General features: G+C 48.8%; 1 protein-coding gene across 1 annotated transcript in view; it reads right to left on the minus strand.

Moving 5' to 3' along the window:
- GABRD (gamma-aminobutyric acid type A receptor subunit delta) overlaps positions 1 to 13,582 on the minus strand; it is a 228,984-nt gene extending 215,402 nt beyond the window's left edge. Inside the window, exon 1 of the mRNA XM_085609342.1 lies at positions 12,039 to 13,582. Within this exon, the coding sequence (XP_085465468.1) occupies positions 12,039 to 12,121 (83 nt within the window). The 5' untranslated portion in view covers positions 12,122 to 13,582. The remainder of the gene's footprint in view (positions 1 to 12,038) is intronic.
- Between the last annotated feature and the right edge of the window lie 10,409 nt (positions 13,583 to 23,991).

Genomic DNA, 23,991 nt, shown 5'->3' on the forward strand with positions numbered 1-23,991 from the left:
GGCAAGGGCTGTTGCTCCCCCCCCATTTTATTTACCCAGACAGCCTTTCTCCCCCGCGGGGGGCAGATCGGGGAAGTAGCCCCCAATCTGCCCCCCCCAAAGGGGCAGAAAGCACCCAAGACGCCAGGGATTTTTTTTACGCGCCATGGGTGGGGGCTGCCCAGAATGGGCATGCCAAAGCCCCTACCGGCCCCCCCAAAGTAATAGTATGACTATCTGCCCCCCCAGGAGGCAGATGGGGGCAGTAGCACCTGGGGCAGAAAGCCCACTAGGCCCCAGGGTTTTTTTTCTTATATATACATAGGGGTGGGGGCTGCCCAGAATGGGCATGCAAATACCCCCACCCAAAATAAAAAAAAATCTACAGCCTCTCTGCCCCCCACCTTGGGGGCAGATGGGGACAGTAGCCCCCAATCTGTCCCCCCCGGGGGGGCAGAAAGCACCCTAGACGCCAGGGATTTTTTTATGCGCCGGGGGTCTGCCCAGAATGGGCATGCCAAAGCCCCCTCCCTACCCCCCCCCAAGTAAGAATGGGACTTTCTGCCCCCCCAGGAGGTAGATGGGGGCAATAGCCCCATATCTTCCCACCGGGGGGGGGCAGAAAGCCCACTAGGCCCCAGGGATTTTTTTTTATATATATACGTAGGGGTGAGGGCCGCCCAGAATGGGCATTCAAATACCCCCACCCAAAAGAAAAAATACTACAGCCTTTCTGCCCCTCCTGGAAGGCAGGTGGGGCAATAGCCCCTTCTCTGCCCCCCCGGGGGACAGAAAGCCCACTAGGCACCAGGGATTTTTATTTTTCAAAGTTCGGGGCTGCCCAGAATGGTCATGTCAATGCCCCGACCCCCATAAAAATGCCACAGTCTTTCTGCCCCCCCTCAGGAGGCAGATAGGGGCAGTAGCCTCTGATCTGCCCCCCCCCCCGGGGGGGACAGAGAGCCCACGAGGCAGCAGAAATTATGCTGGCTTTTTTTAATGTAGGGGTGGGAGCTGCCCAGAATCGGCATCCCAATGTCCCAACCCAACCAAACAAAATAGCCAGTCTTTCTACCCCTCTTGGGGGCATATCAGGGCAATAGCCCCCGATTTCCCCCCTCCCCAGGGTGGCAGAAAGCCCACTAGGCACAGACTTTTTTGCGGAATGTGCCTACTTCTGGATTTTGGGTCCTAGCGCAGCTAGCACCCAAGGAAACCTACCAAACCCACACATTTCTGAAAACTAGACACCAGGGGGATTCCAGAGAGGTATAGCTTGAGAAAATGATTTTTTCTGCTAAATTTGAGGTTTGCAGAGGATTCTGGGTAAGAAAACGTTAGGGGATCCACGCAAGCCATAACTCCCTGGCATCCCCCGGGTGTCTAGTTTTCAAAAATGTATAGGTTTGCTAGGTTTCCCTAGGTGCCGGCAGAGCTAGGGTTCAAAAACTACAGCTAGGCACTTTGCACAAAAAGGTTAATCTTTCACTGTGAAAATGTGGTGTGTCCACCTTGCGTTTTGGGCTGTTTCCTGTCGCGGCACTAGGCCTACCCACACAAGAGAGGTACCATTTTTCGCAGAAGACTTTGGGGAACGCGGGGTGGGTGGAATTTTGTGGATCCGCACAGATTCCAAAACATTCCACCACAGAAATGTGAGGAAAATGTGTTTTTTGGAGACATTTTTAGGTTTGCAAGGGATTCTGGGTAACAGAACCTGGTGAGAGCCAGTCAAGATACCCCATCCTGGATTCCCCTGGGTGTCTAGTTTTCAAAAATGTATAGGTTTGCTAGGTTTCCCTAGCTGCCGGCAGAGCTAGTGTTAAAAAACGACAGCTAGGCACTTTGCAAAAAAAAGGGTCAATTTTTACTGTGAAAATGTGGTGTGTCCACGTTGCGTTTTGGGCTGTTTCCTGTTGCGGGCACTAGACCTACCCACACAAGTGAGGTGTCATTTTTCTCAGAAGACTTTGGGGTATGCGGGGTGGGTGGAATTTTGTGGATCCTTGTAGATTCCAGAACTTTCCACCACAGAAATGTGAGGAAAATGTGTTTTTTTTTGACAATTTTTTAGGTTTGTAAGGGATTCTGGGTAACAGAACCTAGGTAGAGCCAGTCAAGTCACCCCATCCTGGATTCCCTTGGGTGTCTAGTTTTCAAAAATGTATAGGTTTGCTAGGTTTCCCTAGGTGCAGGCAGAGCTAGAGTTCACAAACTACAGCTAAGCACTTTGCAAGAAAAGGGTCATTTTTCATTGTGAACATGTGGTGTGTCCACGTTGCGTTTTGAGCCGTTTCCTGTCGTGTGCACAAGGCCTACCCACACCAGTGAGGAGCTATTTTTATAGGAAGACTTAGGGTAAGACAGAATTGCAGAGCAACTGTTATTACCTATTGACTTTCGATGCATTTCTGCCTCCCAAATGAAAGACAATGTGTAAAAAAGAAGTCATTTTGAAAAATAACCTATAATTCTCATGCTAGTATGGGTACTCTCAATTTCGGAAATGTGCAAATATCTACTGGTTCTAAACTCTATATTTTGTTCCCATTTCAGAAATACATAGGTTTCTTTCATACCCATTTTTGCATGTATACATTTTTCCAAAATAATTGCTATACGCCCGGTACATAGTAAAAAACCATTGCAAGACCCTGCTCAGTTATTGGCTCTGGGTTCGTCGGGTTCTACAAGTCCTATATATCCCCACAACCAGAAAGGTCCAGCAAATCTAACGGTATATAGCTTTCAAACAGCTGTCATAATTAGAAGAAGTTATACAAATGGCTGTTTTTTCAACTAATTTTCAATTTTGTCCTATATTTAACTGTTAGTTTCTATGAAGAAACCTTGAAGAATCTACACAAATGCCCCCTTGCTGAATTCAGAATTTTGGCTACTTTTCTAATATGTATAGCTTTCCAGGATCCATTATTGCTTTCATACCCACTTCTACCATTAACTGGAAGGAGGTTGAAAGCACAAAAAATATCAAAAATAGGCTATGTCCCAGAAAAATACCAAAACTGTGTAAAAAATGTTGGTTTTCTGACAAAAGTCTGCTTGTCCCTGAAACCTGGGAAGATGGTGATTTCAGCACCACAGCCCCTTTTTTGATACCATTTGCAGGGAAAAAAAGGCGCTTTCATCTGGAACACTTTTTCCCATTAAAAAAAAAAAAATCCTGTATTGTGGCTAATTTCTGGCTCCCCTCCAGGGGAATCCACAAACCCTGTGTACCTTTTCGAATCCCCTTGATGTTGTGAAAAAAGGACGCAAATTTGGCGTGGATACCTTATGTGGTCAAAAAGTTACAGGGGCCTAAGCGCGAACTACCCCAAATAGCCAAAAAAAAGCTTAGCGCAGGGGGGAGAAAGGCCTAGCGGCGAAGGGGTTAAAGACCTGTGAAGGACTCCGGTGTGGATGTGGGTGTGCAGGCGAAGCTGTCACAGCCCGGGCTGCCACACACGACGGGGGGCTGAAGCCCTTTGAGACCACTGGGCGTTACACACCTGTTGTATGCTCACTTTCCTGCAGTCAATCCCATATTACTGCTGTTACACTCTTCCCCATGAAAATGATAAAATGAACACTAAGATATTACCACTCTTAGGCCTATGCAAAAATCAGTAACTCTCAACTCCAGCTTTCTGTCGAGTGATATTTCTCTTAGGTGTATGCAATGCAATTAAGTATCTTACGACGAGTGCGTCTTCTTCCGGGTCGCGCCTAAGCGATCGAGCAGGCGGAGGCCCCGGCGGTACACGTTCGCTTCACCCTGGAGTCACGACACAGAAAGGCCAGCGACACATTTCCACCATTTACAAAGACAGCGAAGCATTCCTTTCTCATAACTCCATCCGTTGAGGATGAATTCGTGGCTTCCCCTTACATTTCAGTGAGCTTTGGGGCAATGAATGATTCTCAATGGAAATTGTGGAGCCAAACCCATCATTGGCGAGATTGTAACAAAAAAACAACAAAAATAGCAAGAGTCCATCACATTTTCATTTAGCCTTCGAAAATGATGGATAAGTTCCTCAAAAACGAAATATTCCCTTTCTTTTCCTGAAAGAATCAGAGACCTAGATATCTGTGGTGCGGCCGTCGCAGAGGCACCGGGGCATAGAGGTGGATGTGCCCATCCTGCCCTGCACCGGCTGAAGTTCTGTTAGGCCGCCCGCTCAGATTTCTGTTTTTTAACGCAGCGCGACCGTGTCCTAGTTCCGTATTTGCACATTTCGGGGCAGATTTACAAGCCCCTTGCGCCACTTTTGCCTCACTTTTAAAATCGGAAAGTGACGCAAAAGTGGCGCAAGTGGCTTGTAAATCTGCCCCTTCATCTACAGGGGAAACGGAACCAGGGGGAAAGGGAAAAGTAGAGACGAGAAAAAAGACAGGAAAATGAGGGGGTAAAAAAAGTAGAAACGAGAGGAGTGGAATGAGTGATAGAATGGGGAAGGTGGAAAATGATGGGAGGGAAAGAGAAATAAGATAAGGACGAGGAAGAGGGGCACGGAACGAAGAAGAGAAAAGGTCCAGAAATAAGGATGTCATGGAGAACGGAGATTGATGAATAACTAGTAAGAGAGGGGAGGAGGGAACTGAGAGATAGAAAAGGAGGATAGCATGGAGAGAGTGAAAAGGAGGAAAAAGCTGAGAGGGTGGAAGTATAAAGATAGGCAGGAGAGAGGAAAAGATGGGTAAAATCAAGATCTTGGAGATCCGTAAGCAGGGACACAGCTATGACTAGTACACACTCGGTCTAGGTGTGAGGGGCCCGCTGTCCATCATCTATGTCTGTTTTTGACATCGAGCTGGCATCAGCAAGGGGTCCATTTTCCTTATCTGCACTATATTAGGACCACATATTCTGGTACTGGTACCAAATTATAGCGGTCAGCTTCCCACTACGAACTGGCCGGGTGGCAGGCATGGACCGGCATTCAGATTTTAAACTCCCCTCCAAAATCTCTCCCAGATAAAGAGATTTAGCCTCACACCCTCTCTCAAGCTGATGCCCCTCCATTCCATTCCAGATCCCAAACAAATAAATGAAATATTCTAGCCCTCGTTCAATAAATAAGACACAGTCACAAAACAGACGAAAGTCAAGCACACTTCAAGAACCTATTCAGACCATGGAATTTCTGTAAGGGAAAGGAAACCACAATATCTATTAGAAAGACACGGGGGACTGCTGATGACGCCACAAGGTCATACCAAGGGCAAAATGTTGCCGATAAAAAGGCCACTAACAGAGTATCATATCTGTTCGGCGCTGAAGATAGCTGGGAGCAGGAAGAGGCATTCATGCTTTGGCCCTGCTTCAAGCGCTTGGACGCTGCACCATGGATTTAAAGCGCTATATATATCAAGGCAAGAAACAAAAGGGGCTGCCAACAAGCTCAGACTATTTCTATCCATAAGGCAATGGTGATGTCCACCATCTTCGCAGATGGGAATTCCTTCTGTCTCAATTCCTCAAACACCAAAGCAGACACATGCAGCTGGATGTGTAGGACATAACCCCCGAATTGAGAACACCAGCAGAAATCGCTCCCCCCTCGTCCATCTTCATCGTCCCAGTTCTTACGTCACAAGGTTTATCTCATCCTGTGTACAGGATTTACATATCCCAAATCAACACATTGAAACTGTTTTATAACTATTCCCCGCCCTTTCCTGTGTGCCATAAATAGAGGCTGCCTCCGACATGCACCATATTTCGTTCTGTCTCACAAGGTCGACACGGAATGGCTGTCTTACATGTTAAAATAAGGTATTATTGTTTTCCATGATCATGTTGTTGTGTACTTTAGCTTTCTGCCTTACCTTGTGACTGTGCTCCAGCCAGCGCTTGGATCTAGAGTGGCGCTACTGTTAGAAGCAAGAAGACTGCTCCAGTTGTCCCTTGCCGTACCCATGCCTTGGGCTCCTGCCTCTGCTTTGTCCCCTCCCTCACTGTACCTGTGGATTTGGGTGGAGTTTTTTATAAGTACATTTTCTCCTTTCTGGATGTCACAGATGCAACAGGTGGGCCTGGCTGCAGGGGTTCAGTGTACCTCATTAGAGCACAGTTCATGGGTTATTCAGTCTTGTCTCCTGTTTGGCTGTTGGGGCAATGGGGCTTTGCACTGCAGTTCATGCTCAGGATGGCCTGCCTGTCCCATGGACTGCTGCTTTGCCTGATTCCATGATGGCGGCAGTCTTGCAGGATTAGGTGAGGCTGTGTTAGCCTGTTTCCCAGGCAACAGGAGATGCAGAAAGTGATATCTAGTGCCTGTACTAGAAAAGACAACAAGTTTATTTGGCGCTGTATTTTTATTGGTGGCCCTATCACCTGGCCGGTGTCTAGAGGAGACTGGAGCCTTGTTCTGAAACGTTCTGTAATTCCTCTTGGACAAGGCAGTGTTGCATCTTGACTAAGTGCTCCCTCCCAAGGTTCCTTCTCCTTTTCCAGTTCCCAGGACTAGACTCTGCCTCTGTTCCATCCCTTCCTTACCTTTGAAGAGATGTGTTTTCAATCAAACAATCAATCAATCAGGGGTTTTTAGAGCGTGCTACTCACCCGTGACGGTCTCAAGGCACTGGGCGGGGGGGGGTGCAGCTGCGGATCAGGCGAAGAGCCAGGTCTTGAGGCTCTTCCTGAAGGTGTGCAGAGTAGGGGAACATCTGATGTTGACTGGGAGCTCGTTCCAGGTTTTTGCTGCGACGTGGGAGAATGCTCTTCCACCTACTCTGGTTCTGCAGATGCGTGGGGTCTCTGCCAGGGCGAGGTCAGCGGAGGTTCCTTTTGGATACGTGGAAGGAGACTCTTTCGTTGAGGTATTTGGGTGTGATGTTGTGGAGGGATTTGTAGGTGTGGGTGAGTAGCTTGAAGGTTACTCTGTTCTCGATGGGGAGCCAGTGGAGGTCTCGTAGGTGCTGGGTCATGTGCTCATGTCGTGGGGTTCCGTGGATGAGTCTGGCTGCGGTGTTCTGGATGGTTTGGAGCTTGTGTAGCAGGGTTTTGTTGATTCCGGCATAGAGGGTGTTACCATAGTCCAGTCTTCTGGTTATGAGTGCGTGGGTTTCTTTCTTTAGATGTTAACAGGACCCTTTCTATGTATCTGTCTAGAAAAGCTTCCTTCTGCCTGGTTGACAATATTTTTTTAAGTCAAGGTATGACACCCGATCACAGTAACTTTAAGTCACTGAGTCTGCCGTCCACCTCTTTAGCTTGCCTTGCTTAGGGAGTAACTCCTGCAGGTTAACTCCAAGGACCAGCCATCAGGGGTGGCTTCATTTCTCGGACAGCTTTCAAGGGGGCTTCCCTGAAGGGTGTGTGGTAAATGTGCCCTTTGAATGTCCCACCCACAGTTTTGTGCCTTACTAGACAGTTCACTAGGGTGGTAGTTTTTTAGCTGATTCTGGTGATTGGGTTCTGGATACCACCTGTATACCGGTTTGCTTTGTTGATGAAAGTACTATAGGGGCATATTTACAAGGGCTTTATCTCTGCTTTTTTGGCTTTTAAAGCCAAAAAGCGGAGATAAAACTATTGCCCTATTAACAAGAGGGTGCTAACATGCATTAGCACATGTTAGCACCCTTTTACCCAACGCCTCCCTTTGCATCTCTAATGAGATGCAAAGTGGGCGTCACTGGGCAGGACAACCTTTTAAATATCGCTGATGTTCACATCGCGATATTTACAAGGCTGCCCCAGCATTTTAGCACACGTTAGCTTTTGGAGAAAACCGCAGTTTTCTCCAAAAACTAACGTCTGCTAAAATGCTGACTTACCTATCCTTAACATTGGGGTGGATTATGCTGATACGACCCTGTGGGTCGTATCAGCAAGGTTATTGCCGTTTTGCAGGGTACATCGCTGGAAAACCAACGATGTTCCCTGCAAAACAGCGATAACCTCGCTATCTCTGGAATCTTTATCGCCCTGGAGAAACGCGTTGTTAATAACGCGCTACCAGGGCGATAAATTCCAGAGATAGACGGCGATAAAAAAGTTATCGCTAAGCACGGCCAGCGATAATTATCGCTGGCCGTTGATAATATGCCCCATAGTGCTTTAGTATTTTACCGGTGCGTTCTTTCATTGTCTTTACTTCCCAGTGGTTGGTTCTTCTGCTTTGGTACGTCCTCATGATAGGTGTGAAAGACGAGACTAGGTGGTGATGTATTGATTACTTACTGGTAACATCATTACTTCGAGTCTTGGTCTTCCTCGTCGCTTTCCGAGTTTTCCGTTCTCCTTGCCTGGAGTGGGGTGTGGCAACCACTAGACGGGATGGATGCTGGGCTGGACCATCTTCATGGCTCATTAGAAGGGATAAAGCCTAGAAAAGGGATCTTCCTCAAGATTCAATTTGAATGTTTTTTTTCTGTAGGATAGATAAATCCTGAAGAGTCAACCCGCATGACGTAAGGACTGTGCCGAGGAACTCATAGGAATCAGAGTAAAGATAATTACGAGTAAGTAATCAAAGCAGTAACCAAAACACAACATCGCAAACAAAACCAGACTCTGGTCTGAAATGGAAACCCCAAAAGCCCTACGAGGCCACACAAAGGGAAGACTATACGCTGCTCCAATACCAATAACGAAGCATGCAGTGTGCTGCAGACTCAGTGGTGACTACTCCGCAGTAGCAGAAAGGCGTCGGCTCACCGACTCAGAGCTAGCAGCTGAAAAATAAAACAATATTTTAGCATTGTTTTATTTTAAGCAGCTGGTTCAGCCAGCGTGTGTAGGGAGGGGTGGGGCCATGCCATGGGGGGGAGGAGGACTGGTTATGCACTTCTAAGTGCGCATGTGTGTTTGGCCGACTTTCTCAGGCCGGCCAAACACACATGCGCACTTGGGTTTCTCCAACCTGGCTCTGTTTTACAGCCGGGTTGGAGAACTAGCACAGACTCCCTGTCTGACGTCAAACGAGCCCGCCCAGGCCAATCCCCGCACTGCTCTTATAGCATGAGAGCAGCGCAGGGATCGCACAGGGAGTCTGTGATGCTGCCCCAGTGCCAAGGAAGAAGACTGAGGCGAGATGCAGGAGGCAGCCGGCAGTTTCAGGTAAGTTTTTTGTTTATAATTGTTATTAAACTCCTCCCGCGCTCTCCCTCCCTTGTGCCCCCCATCGACCCACCTCACCACTTTTTATATGTGGCAGCCGCCACTGGCTGCGGTACCTCCATCCTTTAAATAGAGGTGGATGAATGAAATGATCCAAGGGATACATTGGCAACTATCCATTCAACAACCAATCCTTTCATACCAAGATAGCCATGATATGGTCCAACAAAGTTGTCCCTTTCACGCAATAATAGAATCCACCTCAATTTGAAGAACTAAAGTATCTATCGCATGGCTGTTTTTCATCAACAAACACTGAACAAAAAGTCTTGGAAATAATGGCAGAGAGTGAATGGTGAATCAGGTCATTTCCGGTTTGATCTGGATGTTCAAGGCCATGGCACACAAGCACGGTGATGCTGATGACTGACACGACTGCATCTTATTGGTAACTCATTATTGCCGAAACTTTCAATTTTTTTTATATCTGATGAACAATTGTATCATCAGTGAAAGCCTTGAAAAAGAGGCGTGTGTCATACAAAACACACGTTGGCTGTAGTCTGTGGTGATGGCTTTGAAAGGTTTTTGCTTCTACAAGTTACTTCTGTGCCACACGCATTTGTGTGTTGCTATGTACATCGGGGCATTATTGCGATATCTTAAATGTGTAATGTCTTTTTCAGATCAGCGTTCTGAAATATGATTTATCTTTTGTAAACACAATAATTCTACGTAAAATATAATGTGAAAGTTTTCCCTAAGAAGTTACTGGCATGGTATATAATAGATTCAAATTAATAATTTATTATAGTAAAGAGTAACTGGCATCGTTTTTTGCTGTTCAAAAGAGTGTTCAGTTGTTATGATTTATTGGCACACAAACGCCATTTTGTTTATTAAGCTCACTATAAACTACCTGACGCAAGCAACACACATTTAACTATTCTAATTAAAAGAACGTGCCCAACTGCACGGGGGGCGGGGGCGCTTGTAGAGCAATGCGCCTGGTGGCCTCCACCTCATCAGGTTGAAGATGGTTTGCTCATACATTACATTAGCTTGTGCAGTAAGAATGCACCCCCGTCCTATAGTGTATCCACTCTCACACCTTCCCCAATTACCTCCCCACACACACACCTCTTGTTCTAAATTCCTACTGTGTTCTCCTCTCTCTCTGTTTTGTGTCTCTCCCTTCAGTCCTCACGGCCGCCTCCGCCCCTCCGTCTTGAAACCACTTCTCTACCCACTTCACCCCACAGCGCGCAGCTCCTCCTGCCGGTCAATCTTTCTTTCTCCCTCTTCAGTTCTTCCACCTCCCCTCCTCCTTTTATTAACCCCCCCCCCCCCCCCGGTTGCTGCTGTTTCCCCCTTCTCCCCTCTCTTTACTCTCTTCTGGTTTCCGAATATAACACTCGCCCCTCTACTTTCCCTCTGTGACCCATCGTTCCACCTTGACCCTTCTCTCTCTCCCATCCCCAACATCTCCTCTCTCCTTTAATCTTCCCTTTCCTTCACTATCTTCTGCTTGGCCCCATAAATTCTCAACTTCTCCCTGCCTACCTCTCTCCCTTCCACCATACCATCCCTCACTTCCCACCAACGCTCATCCTCTGTGCTCTCCGCTCTCACCCTCCTATGTTCCTCCCCCGCTTTACCTTGCACCCTCTCTGCCCCCCCCCCCGCCTCCCCTCAGATCTATTTATTTTCACTGCCCCACCCCCACCCTCTCATCCCGCGCGGTACGACTTGACCATTCTACCCCTCCACCCCCTTCCCTCCCCCGCTTCTTCCCTCCACCCCCATGGTGTTCCCTGCCACCTCTCTCCTCTCTCCTCACTCCAGAACTGTGACACACACACATCATAAGAAAAGTGTGGCGGGCAGCCCATTCCGCCCTGCCCGGCTCACCCTCAGCAGACCAGCACCCTGCGGCATAGACCAAGTGGGCCCCCCGTGCCCCGCCCCCTTAGATCGACCGCAAACACCCCGACCCCTTTCCCTAATTCAAATAAACTTTATCCCCACGACACACACACACAAAACATCTCGAGCCACACACCGAGTCTATATATAACTTGGCTCCTAGTTACCAGCCCACGCCTGGCTGCCGGCAAACTCCTTACATACCGGGGGGAGACACTTTCTGGAGCAGGAAACCATCCGGGCTGTGAAAGCCTGGCACAGAAGAGACAATGAATCGGTGCATTGGCAGAGCCCGTGCTGCACAGCCCCCAGCCCACCTTTCGCCACCCACCCCATACCTGATGTGCGTGATATTTGTCGTCATCGATTCAATTTCATGTTTTATAGGTTTTTAATTTTACATTGCTATTTCACGTATATTCTACTGTGATCGCATCAGTGCCTTCGTCCTTATTTTCTGTGACTCGCAGTTCAACAGTTTTCACGTCATCAGTACACTATGCCTACAGTAGTAAATGTCCGTCTTATACCGCGCTAAATTCTGCCGGCATGCCTGCTTCTGGGCGCTGCCGCGTTTCTGGCAGATAAGGGAAAAGAGGCCTGGGAATATAAAGAGATCTGCCCAGGATCACACAGTTTGGCTGACCCTGGTCTCCCGTTTCGACAGGCAACAATCAGTTGTTTTGGTTGATGCTTATGAGTTCGATTCCTGCACGTTTAAGCCATGAATATTTCACCGACCTTAAAAAGCGAGCAGGACAAACAATCTGTGCGCTTTGACACTTTAAAACACTTTCCAAGGACGCTCATGCAAATACGTGTAAAGAAATCTGTTAATCTGATTACTGCACAACAAATACAATTTTGCCTCGAGGCAAACAATGATTACGCATATTGCTGGTGCAATTCACCCCCTCCCCCCCCAACAAGATATGGAATGTTGTGTGAGATACGTGTGCAAGTGCTATGGTATTGAGTATAGAAAGTATATTATTGCAATGTTAATATTGGGCGCAAGAGCTGGCAGATTCTAAAATCGTAGCTGCCGAGCTGATCTTACCTGGTGCAACTGAGCTGGATGAGGAAGAGGAAGATGAGGCAGAGGAAGATCCAGGAGGGGAGGCCCATCTCTGTCCTTGGCATCACATTGACATCGCTGTCCCAGGTGTCAGCCTGTCATCTCTGTCCCAAGTGTTCAGTGTCCCACTCCCTTGCGGATTAAAAGTCCGTGGCGGTTCCAAGTGCTGGACTTTCATCTCCGACCCATTGATCAAATGGCACTTGCCGTCCCAAGTGTTAAACATCCGTCTTTATCTCAACAGTTAACTTTCCATCTGTGTCCCAGGAGCCAGATCTCCTCTTCTGTCCCAAGTGTTTGATTTCGCTCCCTCTCCTGGCTCTCACATGTCCATCTCTCTCCCAGGGGTTAGATATCATCTGAACCTCAGCCGGCAGAATTTTGCCAGTCCCATGTGTCAACCTCTCATGTCAGCCACGGGTACCAGTCGTCCACAAATGTCATGTAACACATTGCTCCATAACTCCCAGATAGTAAATTCCAAGTGTCAGGTAGATGCGGTCTTGCGGGGTCCACCTTCGCTGTCAGATGGAGCAGAAATTCCACGTCGCATGTAGATCTTGTGGGCCAGAGGAACCCTCGTCACAGTCCGCACCAGCTCCCCAAATGACTGTGTCTCTTACCCACTGGGCACCTTTCAATAGACTCCAACATTCCAGGTGTCGACAGAGCCCTAAATCCCAACTCAAAGAAGATCAGGACACTGCAATTCCCAGAAGATCCAAGTGACCAAACTTTGAAGACCTCGTCTTGGATCACCAAAACTTGCAGTACTATAAGGAACCTGACATCCCAACTCTCTGAAGGTCCCAACACCACATCTCTGACGGAGCTACACTCGGAGTGCTATGAAGAACCTGACATCCCAACTCTCTGAAGGTCCCAACACCACATCTCAGACGGAGCTACACTCGGAGTGCTATGAAGAACCTGACATCCCAACTCTCTGAAGGTCCCAACACCACATCTCTGACGGAGCTACACTCGGAGTGCTATGAAGAACCTGAAATCCCAAATTTCTGAAGATCCCAACTCTCTATCTTTGACGAACCCAATTTCACATTTCTATGAAATACCCAACATTACAACTCTCTGAAGATCCCGAATGACATTATTGATGATCGAAGACCCCAATATCGCAGCTCTCTGAAGCTCCCAACAGCACATCTCTGATGAACCTAAGCTCTCAATTCCATGAAGAACCCATCATGCCACTCTCTGCAGATCCCAATACCACCTCTCTTATGAACCTACGGTTGATGTACTGTGCAGAACCCCACTGATGACTCTCTGTAGATCCCTATACCACCTCTCTGACAAATTTAAGTCAGAGTACTAGCAGGAACCCAACATCCCTACTCCGACGATGCTACTAATATCTCTCGTTAGAAATCAGAACAAAGCAACTGTCCAGTGATACTCCCAGGCCATTGGTGTTAAAAAGTTCACTATAGATCTACCGCAAATGTCTCTTCACCTTTATAATATTTAAGTACTTGGCACTCGATGCCGCCAGACAATCCTGCCCCCCCCCCTTTCTATGAACAGTCCACTCTGAGATCTTGCAACATAATAAAGCAACACATCATTGACAATTATGCCACCTCCTGTTCTCTAACGAGCCTTGTGCGACAGAACATGCCCTTACCCCCAGGTCTCTGAAGATCATGGCATGCCGCCGTTAAGAAGACACTGGCAGATGGCACATGTGAAGCCTGTGAAACTCCAGGGTTCTGTAAACTATCGGGCAAAGACCTTGGCAGAGACTCAGGTTCAAGGTGTCCTCAGAACTTAAAATTACAGATTTCACTTCAAATCTGTGCAGAATATCAGACATCAGGTCACTGAAAATGCTCAAATTCCAGGTCCCTCAATAACCTCAAACATCAGGTTTTTGAAGACCCTTGAACTTTCGGTCTCTAAAGCAACCTCAAACTCCACACCTCTGAAGACCTAGACGCAACGTTTCAGAAAAATGTCCAACTCAAGGCCTTTGCAAAAATGCAACACTCCATGTCTTTAAAGATCTGAAAACTCCAACCCCTGGTGGCACCACACACCCACATTAATTAATGTCCTAAAAATCACCGGACTATGCATTGCCTGCTGCCACTCTTGGCTCTGGAGACAGCTGGGCTGTCAAACGTTGATGACCCCGATTACCCATGCTCAGAGAAGACCCTGGGGCCTACAGCTCAACCATGATCATGGAAGCCAGGACTCTCCTAAAGAGCGGACACTTACAACTGTCTGGGGCCTCTTGGCGCCCACAACTCTACAAAGGCCAGGGCACTCACAGCTGTCTGAAATCCTTTGGCACCCACGTCTTTTAGGCAACTCTAGCACCTGCGGGCCTATTAATTCCACCTCATCTGTCTCTCTGAAGACCCTATCAACATCAGGCCTTCAAATACCCGGGTTCTTGGCACCCACCACTACCCGAGGACCGCTGGCACCCACAACTCTTTAACAACCCAGCACCCTCAGCTCTTTAAGTATCGTGACACCCTAGGTCTCTCTGGGGGGTAGGAGTCTGGCACCCACTGCTCTCTTCCAATCCTGGCGCATACAGCTGTACGAAGACCCTGGCACTTGCTATTGCCAGAGGATCCTTGGCACCAACAACAGGCTGAGGGCTTTGCCTTCAGAGCCGTGCCTGAGCCTGACCTCTGCAGTCATCAAGAAACCATGCACCCGGATCTGTCATCCCCCACACTTACAGCTGGCTAATGAGCCTGGAATTATGCCCCTTCCGATGGCCCCGACATCCTCGACTTTCCACAGATCGTGGAACCTTCACCTCGCCAACAATCTTGCAGTCACTGCTCTCTGATGATCCTGCCCTCGAAGCGCTCTCTGAGGGCCTTGGCACTCACTGTTCTCTTGGGGCCCTGACACTCACAGCTCTCTTGTGGCCCTGGTTCTCACAGCTCCCTTGGGGTCCTGGAAATCACAGCTCTCTTGTGGTCCCGGCACTCACAGTTCTCTTGGGGCCCTGGCACTCACAGCTCTCTTGTGGTCCCGGCACTCACAGCTCTCTGAGGGCCCTGACACTCGCTGTTCTCTGAGGATCGTGATATTCAGAGTTCTCTGAGGGCCCAGGCACTCACAGCTTTCTTGTGGCCCTTGTACTCACAGCTCCCTCGGGGTCCTGGCAATCACAGCTCTCTTGTGGTCCCGGCACTCACAGTTCTCTTGGGGCCCTGGCACTCACAGCTCTCTTGTGGCCCTGGTACTCCCAGCTCCCTTGGGGTCCTGGCAATCACCTCTCTCTTGTGGTCCCGGTACTCACAGTTCTCTCGGGGCCCTGGCACTCACAGCTCTCTTGTGGTCCTGGCACTCACAGCTCTCTTGTGGTCCTGGCACGCACAGCTCTCTGAGGGTCCTGACACTCTCTGTTCCCTGAGGATCGTGATATTCAGAGTTCTCTGAGGGCCCAGGCACTCACAGCTCTCTTGGGGCCCTGGCACTCACAATTTTCTGAGGCCCCTGTCGCTCGCAGTTTCCAAGCGCCCTGGCAACCACCACTCTGCTCTAGAAATCTGACACTCACATTTCTCCGATGACCCTGGCACCCACAGTTATCTGATAGGACCTTGGAGCTCTTCCTAGCACCCTGACATCATCAACTCTCTGAAGCGCCTGTACCTACAGCTCTCCAATGACCCCAACACAGACACAGCTCTTCCTAAGGCTCTAACACCCCACTCTCTCGGGACCACCCACGGCTTCCCGAGGCTCCAGGCACTCGCGTACCTCCGTGGTCCTGGCACAGATGCCAGAAATGCCTCAGTTCACAGTCCTCTGGTGCGCACTGCACTGGCCCGGCTGATCTCCCTCGGGGCTCGCATGCCCCTGCCCCCTGGGTCACTAGGTCCTTCGGAGCTCTCCGCAGACAGCACTCCGCGGATCCTCGCCTTCCTTCCAACAGATCTGTAGGGCTGAGCACACGCATCCCACACTGAAATGGCAGAGCTGAGAAGCGCAGGTTGAGAAGAGCCAATCACGTGCAAGTGGGAATGCACCGGCGAACTATCTATTAGGGAGAAGCCCCCGCCGAGCACACACCATTAAACAAGCTCCCGGCGCGCAGGAAAGCCTTCCCTCCTAAGGGGTACATCCACTCCTCCGTAAAGATGCGGTGCCCCGGACCTCGCCAGATAACTGCCTGATTGTAAAATACATCGTATCACCCCACGCCCCTCCCGGCACTGCCACAGGCGGCATTCGAGCTCGCGCACCCGTCCCTTCTGCGTCGAGCCGCGGAGGGAATTCCGGAGAAAACGCCAAAAACAGAGAAGATTCGTTGGGAAGCGACATCAGCACAACTCACTGCAGCTCAGAGGGTTTCGAGAATGTGCCTGGACCAGCGGCCGTGCGACTTTGGCGTTGTTTTTTCGTTTTTAAAAGTACTAAAAGTGTACTGACAGGGTAGATACTGTTGCTGAGGGCACTGGCGGGTCAGACACGAGCACTGGTGGTACTGGCGAGGCAGACACTGAGGGTAAGGGCGAAACAGATGCTGCTACTGAGGTTACTGGCGAGGCAGGCACTGGTACCGAGGGTACTGGCGGGGCAGACTCTGGTATTGGGGTACCGGGATGGAAGCTGGCGGTACGGTAGTGACTGCGAGTACTGGCGGGACAGGCACCGCCACTGAGGGTACTGGCTGGGCAGATCCTGGTACTGAGGGTACTGGTGGAGCAGACTCTGGTATTGGGGTACTGGGATGGTAGATGCTGGTAAGGTGATGACTGTGAGTACTGGCGGGACAGACTGCCACTGGGTTACCAGAAGGGCCGACACGGGTACTGAGGGTACTGGCGAGACACTGCCACTGACAGTACTAGCGAGGCAAGCACTGGTACTGGGGGCTCTGGTTAGGGCAATCATTCATGATCCGTGATGCTTCCAATGACATTGCCCCAGCCACTATCACTGCTGGTGCCATCATTCACAGTGCTGATGCCAGTGGCAATGCCCCAGCCAGGCGCGCAACACCCATTGGACTCAAAGGGCTTCAGCCCCCCCCCGTCGCGTGTGGCAGCCCGGGATGAGACAGCTTCCCGGGCAAAAAAGCAGCCGCACCCGAGCACTTCACAGGTCTTTAAAAGACCATTTGCATGTTAATGAGGCCTCGCTGGTGTTTCACCCCCTTCTAAGAGCCCCTGCAGCTCCACTCTGCCTATTGCTTAAAGTTCAGCCCCCCCCGAAATTTTTGTTCAGCCCCCCCCCCCCCGAAATTTGGCTCTAGTTGCGCCTCTGGCCCCAGCCGTTATCACTCCCGTGCAATCATTCGTGATTTGTGCTGATTTCTCACTGCCGGGACCCCCGCAGCTATCACTGCTCCTGCAAGCACCCCTGCCGCCACAGTGTCAGAGGCACAGCCACTGCCGCTGCGAAAGCGATCACGCATGATCAGTGCTGATTCCACACTGCCAGTGGCTGAGGGGGGGGCTCATTCGTGATCAGTGCTGATTCCACACTGCCAGTGGCTGAGGGGGGGGCTCATTCGTGATCAGTGCTGATTCCACACTGCCAGTGGCTGAGGGGGGGGGGCTCATTCGTGATCAGTGCTGATTCCACACTGCCAGTGGCTGAGGGGGGGCTCATTCGTGATCAGTGCTGATTCCACACTGCCAGTGGCTGAGGGGGGGCTCATTCGTGATCAGTGCTGATTCCAGACTGTTGATGACCCAGTTGCTGTCACTACTATTACGCTAGTTCGTGATACGCAGTCCCAGTGACCCAACCACCTCGACTGCTAGAGCAAGCGCTCATGATCAGTGTTTTTCCAAACTGCCAGTGCTCCAGCCGCATCGCTGCTAGTGCAATCGTTTGCGATCACTGCGGATTCTACGCTGCCCGTACACCAGCCGCTGCCACTGCCACCCTTCGTGATCGGTGCTGATTTCACACTGCCAGTGGCACAGTCGCTCTCACAGCTAGTGAAATCATTCATCAACAGTGCAGATGTTATACTGCCAGGACCCCGGCCATCATCACTGCTAGTGCCATCATTCGCGGTCAGTGCTGGCCCCACGCTACCGGTGGCACCGTTGACAATGATTGTGGTCACTATCATTGCTAATACGTTCTGTCCCAGTGCTCAGTCATCATCAGTCCTGGAGCTCCCCTTGCATCCAGCCACCCGCCGTGACAGCACCCTGGGTCACTCACAATGACACTGGCGCCTCAGTCATATTACACGAGGGGCCGCCTTCGCCCGCCGTGCCAATATTGTATTGCAAGTTTGTCCATTTCCAACCACTGCTAATGCCCCAGTATCACCACTGCCAATGCCCAAATGCCAGAGGCCCCCCCGCTCTCATTTTCAGTGCCAACTATGCTGCTACCCCAAGTCACCATCACTGCCAATATCCCCCGCCAAAATGTATGTAAATCTTCACGTCATTACTACTGTTGGCGACCAGAGTCACTTCAGGGTTCGCACCTGAGTCACCTACACTAGCACAGTGACCAGTCCCGCTACTGCCCTCAGGCGCCATTAACGTGAGTACCCAGGTCACCATCCCCGGTAGCACCCAAGGCCACTTCCTATTGGAGCGCGGCCTAAGCTGATTTGCATACAGCTGGTCTCTGTTTAAAGAGGCCTACTGGGCGAAAAACGACGGACAGGAATGCGACCCGAGCGATTCCACTCACCACCTTCGCATTTTCTTCGATACCTATGGTATATCACTGCCAGTCTCTCTGGCGCATTGTTCGAGGACCCCCAGAATGCATCGCTGCATGTAGCTCACTCACGGACGTTCTCAGTGCCCCCTGGCAGGACACAACCAGTACCCCTACATTCACATCGCTGCCAGCACCCCTACTCTTTTTTCACTGCCAGTAACCACAGTCACCACTTCCGCCAGTACCCTGGGCTGGGTCACCTTTACTGCCAGTCACATTACTGCCAGTGCTTACTCGAATCACGGCCGGTACTGAGTCACATCACCAGCAGTACTCTTAGACACATCACTGCCAGTACCCAGTCACACCACTAACGCCACTCCCAGTCTCATCACAGCGGGTACCCCAGTCACACCCCTACCAGACTCCGCGTCACATTACTGCGCGACGAGTCCTCAGCCACATCTAGTGGCTTATCGCCAAATGACGGGGGGCCCTTCAGAATGTCACTCACTCTGTCGCATCAGTGCCGTTTCCCCAGTCCCACCACTACCAGTACTCTATGTCACATCACAGCGTGTACCCCACTCACATCATTACCAGTACCCCATGTCACATCACAGCGGGTAAAGCAGTCACATCACTACCAGTACTCTCAGTCACATCACTGAGGGTAAAGCAGTCACATCACCACAGGTACTCTCAGTCACATCACTTCAATTACCCAGTCACATCACTACCAGTACTCTGTCACATCACAGCAGATACCTGAGTCACATCACTACCAGTGCTCCCAGTCACATCATGGTCGGTACCCAGTCACATCACTACCAGTACTCTATGTCACGTCCCTGCTGGAACCCTCTGTCACATCATTGCCAGTACTCTCAGTCATTCCAATTTGCTGCCAGTAACCTTTTACCGGCAGTCACGTTCCTGCCTCTGAATCAGTCGTTATCACTTCCGGTACCCATGTTACATCGGTATCAATATTCCTGGTCACATCCCTGCCATACTCCATTGCCAGTAACTCCTGCCTTCAGCATCAGTGGCAGTGTCTCCTGTGAATGAACCCCAGTACCCTCACCGTCACTGTCAGTTCTCTCGGTTGACTTCGGAGCTTCCCCCAAGCACCCCAGTCGGCCTTATAATGAGTACACACGCCCCCCACAGCCGGTACCCCAGTCACTCTCACACCGAGTCACCCATGCCAGTACGCATTCTGCATTACGATGAGGATTCCGGTAACCCCCCATGCCAGTACTAGGCCTGGGCTAAAATCCCGTTCTGCTCGCGCAAATTGCGATAATTTGACATTTTCGCGTTCCGCGGAGAGCGCGAAAATGTCAAAATTTCCGCAATCCGCATTTTACCGGAAATTTTTTGCTTGCTCGCGCTGTAAAATAATACATTCTCGCATGCGCGCGATCGCCTTACCTGAATCCCCGCGTTCGCCGACAAGTTTTCCCGATCCGGTCGCGTTCTCCACGAGATGTTGGATTGTTGGTAGACATTTGCGCTGTCTCGCGACAGTTCGCGCCCGCAGTAACGTCATTCGTCGCGCGATCACGTCTTTCTTCTCGCGATCATGCACCGCGAGACAAGTGAAAACAAGATGGCAGCGCCTGCGAGCAACCGCATGGGTAAGTTGGCGAGCCGCGACCACGCAGAAAATACCGCGAACGGGCGGGAAAAAAACTTCCGCATCTTCGCGATATTTCCACGTGTTTGCGGAGATTTTTAACATTTTCGCGATAATTTGCGAAAGTGAATTTCGCAAATTCCGCCCACCCCTAGCCAGTACTCCAATCAGTCTTACAAGCACTTAATTAACCTCGTTGCCATTAGGCACACTTAGAAGGAGTAGTAAAAACTCCCTCAGTACCAGCATTCCGGTCACCGTCACCCTGACTGCCAGTATCTCACTCACCTTTACAACAGCACTCCAATCAAAGACATTAGCAATATCCCAGCCAGCCTTACAACGAGTATTCCCAGTGAGCAAACTGCCAGTACCGCAGGCAGCCATGCATCGGTACTCAGTGCTGTGAGTACCGGCACTTTCAAGAGTGAGGTAATACTTTTGATTGGAGAGTACCGGCACTTCTCGGAAACAAGCAGGTACTCTGCTTCAGGGTACCTGCACTTCTAGTTTCCCATTTCAAGCGCTGCCGGTACTCCAATCGCCCTTACTATCAGAGCTCTCGGTCATTTGCGCGATCTCCATTCTCCCCCGCTGCCCAGACACGCGGTACAACCCGAGGCCAGCACTGAGCGGCAAAGGTGCAGCCAACCAAAAGCGTCGGCTTAGATCTTGCACACCTTTTACGTCTAATGTGACATCTTACTTCCACATTTTCACTCCCTACTAAGAGATCTTCCACATACAGGTGGTACCAGCCGCCTTCTGACTCTGCAATATGGGAGATTTTGCATATAACTGTCTGTGCATCTAAATGTGGTTTATGATCCGAAATGTGTTTTTAGCGCCTAAAAGTGTCATCACGCTCCTGCTGATGTTGCAACAAGGGTGATTTCTTCATAAATGTTAATTTGCACCTAGATATATTTTAGCACCTAAACGTGTTGCTCCCTTACTTATGCAACATCGAAAATGATTTTGCACCTCATAATAATTTTGATTTTGCTTGTAAATGTGATAAGTGCCCCTAAAAGTGCTTCCACACTCCTGTATAAGTGGCACCGACAGTGATTTGCATCTAATGCATCTTTGCACCTGAATGTGTTTTCCTCCTAAATGTAATTAGTGCTCCTAGAAGTGTTTCCAGACCCTGCCAATGTAGCACCAAGGATCATTTTATTTTTTAGGTAAGGGCTAGAGACCGACAAGCCAATAAACTAACGGAGAGCCGACCCAGAGCCAAGCCAAGCCAAGGGTCTGGTTTGGCTACAAGAGCCCTTGCATGAGCCACGTCATGAAGATGCTTGGCATGTAATTCATGCAACAAACACCTTATCAAATTCAAATAAGTGTATTTTTTTAATTTGCAGAAGCGCCTCACCTTAATCCATCCTTTTACATAACTGCATGGAGAGGCATTTACTAAAAGTGATAGTTTGAGATTAGAAATATTGATGTCCCCCTTCCCTGACTACAGTGCCATTAGTGAACTAAGAAGCAAGTTAGTTATCATGTGCAGCTTATATGGGGCCCAGATCCTTACTATACATGGAGCAACATTACAGACAATTAAATCAAACACAAGAGAGATATTAGCCTTGCATCACACAATATGATTAAGGCTCCCTGTTTTACGTTTTTACTGATTTTTACAGATAAATACAGACAGAAAACATTTATTTTCTTGTCTATATTTATTTTTAAATGTGGATAAAAACGAAAATGTGGTTGCTTTTTGAGGTTTTCTAAATACTGTCTGACATGACTGCCAGGTCAATAGCTGTGTGGATTGATAGGTAAGGGGGCTAAAAAAGAAAGGAATTTTAGTAAGGTGCTTTAACAGCAGTAGATATGCACAAGGTTGATACTAAAATCTGCATATTTTCGTTTAAGCTCATTGATTTGTCTTCTGTGGGTGTTTACAGCATTGAAACCTGGTAGGCAGCAAAGCATGAGTGCATATTTACAGGTTAAATAAATGTGGAAATATACTAATTTCAGCTTCATTTTTCCAGAAAACCCAAAATAAATACAGATAAATACAGATGAAATTAGCAAAAAATAAATAAGGATAAATACAGACGGAAATGTCACAAAAATAAATACCATAAAACCGGGAGCCCTAAATATGATCAAGTGTCGAAGCCGGGATTAGTCCCAGGTTCTCGTATTTCATTGTGTGCAATTCAACTACTATATGCTGTTTCCTTTCTTCTGTTTTCTGTAAAAAGTGAATGCGTAGTCTTAAATTGTTAGTGCATGAGATTAGAGTGTGGGTGGCAGGGAGAAAGTTTGATTCATGTTTGGATTGAGGGACCAAGAGAACAGCCATGCATGATCCTCTGGTTTGTGCCTTCAGTGGTTAACCCACCTATGCTAAGGGCCTGATACACAAAGCCTTTTTTGTGATCACAAACTCCGTGATTCGCAAAAACCTAGGGTTTGAAACACAAAAGGAATTTACTTAATATGCAAAATCCCTTTTAAAAGTCAGAAAATTATTTCTGACTCGTTAAAGGGCTTTTGTGATCCTTTCCAAATTGCAGGTAGGGAGGTGCGTAAAAGGAGTGTACTCTAACTATTTCTGGTTTGGAGAGGTATGTGTCAATATTTTATGATAGTAATTGTGGTTGCAAACTATTGATGAGTTACCAACCCTCAAGTAGGGAGGTAACTGATTTGCCTTCGCCTCTGTGAATCATGTCGGCAGCCTCCGAGGGAGTACGCAGTGGTCCAGGGAACCACTCCCTGTTCCCTTGATGCTTTCACAACTAGGATCTTCTTGCCGCAGTGGTAATTTTAGACCTCAATGGTCTTTCAACTGTGACGGAATGCAAATGCTCACATTTCGCACCTAGCGTGACATCACTCTACAGTATTTTCTCTCTGTAGTAAGGGATGCTGCACGGATAAATATTGAGGCTATCCCATACTGAGTCTGCTTCTCAAGATCAATAGAAAACATTTGACCCTGGTCCCCAGACCTAAAACAAAGCGAGGTTCATATCACATCAGATTCCAGGATGCATATACCAACACCTCTGGGATCCTTCCGGCCAAACAAATCCCAAGTAAAACAAACGCTGATGGCCTAAAAACAACCTTGAACCAGTGACAATTACCATAGTCTTTGACTGGGCTCCTTAAAACTGATCTCTTCTTTCTTTTCTCTTTACTAAAGACATACCCTCTTGAAGCATTATGTAAGCTTTCTTTTCTCCTCAATTCCAGAGAGCCCAAAAAAATCCTTATGGGAAAAGTTTTAGTGTCTCAAGTAAGTTACAGTGACCAGAATTGTGAGTCAAACATCCCCTTTAGGAAAATGGTAAGATCTCAATTTAATAATTAATTATCAACTTCTATATCTTCACCACATTGGTTGATACTCGAAGGCCTTAGCAGCTTCTAATATGCCTACAGATGTTATATCCAGCCTTCCATCAATACTAACTATGACACCACTAGCTCACACTAATAGCTCCCTCCAACTCCCCATTATCACGCACACAGACCCCTTCGGCTAATGAAACCTGAAAGTATAACACCATATATCAAATGAGTCTTGTCCATAACCAGGAAAAAAGCTATTCTAACACTGACACAGATACAAAATACTGTCAACTTTCCTCTTACTTTACTACAGCAACTTAGTAC

This window comes from Triturus cristatus, chromosome 1_2, assembly GCF_964204655.1.
Source record: "Triturus cristatus chromosome 1_2, aTriCri1.1, whole genome shotgun sequence".
Lineage (NCBI taxonomy): Eukaryota > Metazoa > Chordata > Amphibia > Caudata > Salamandridae > Triturus > Triturus cristatus.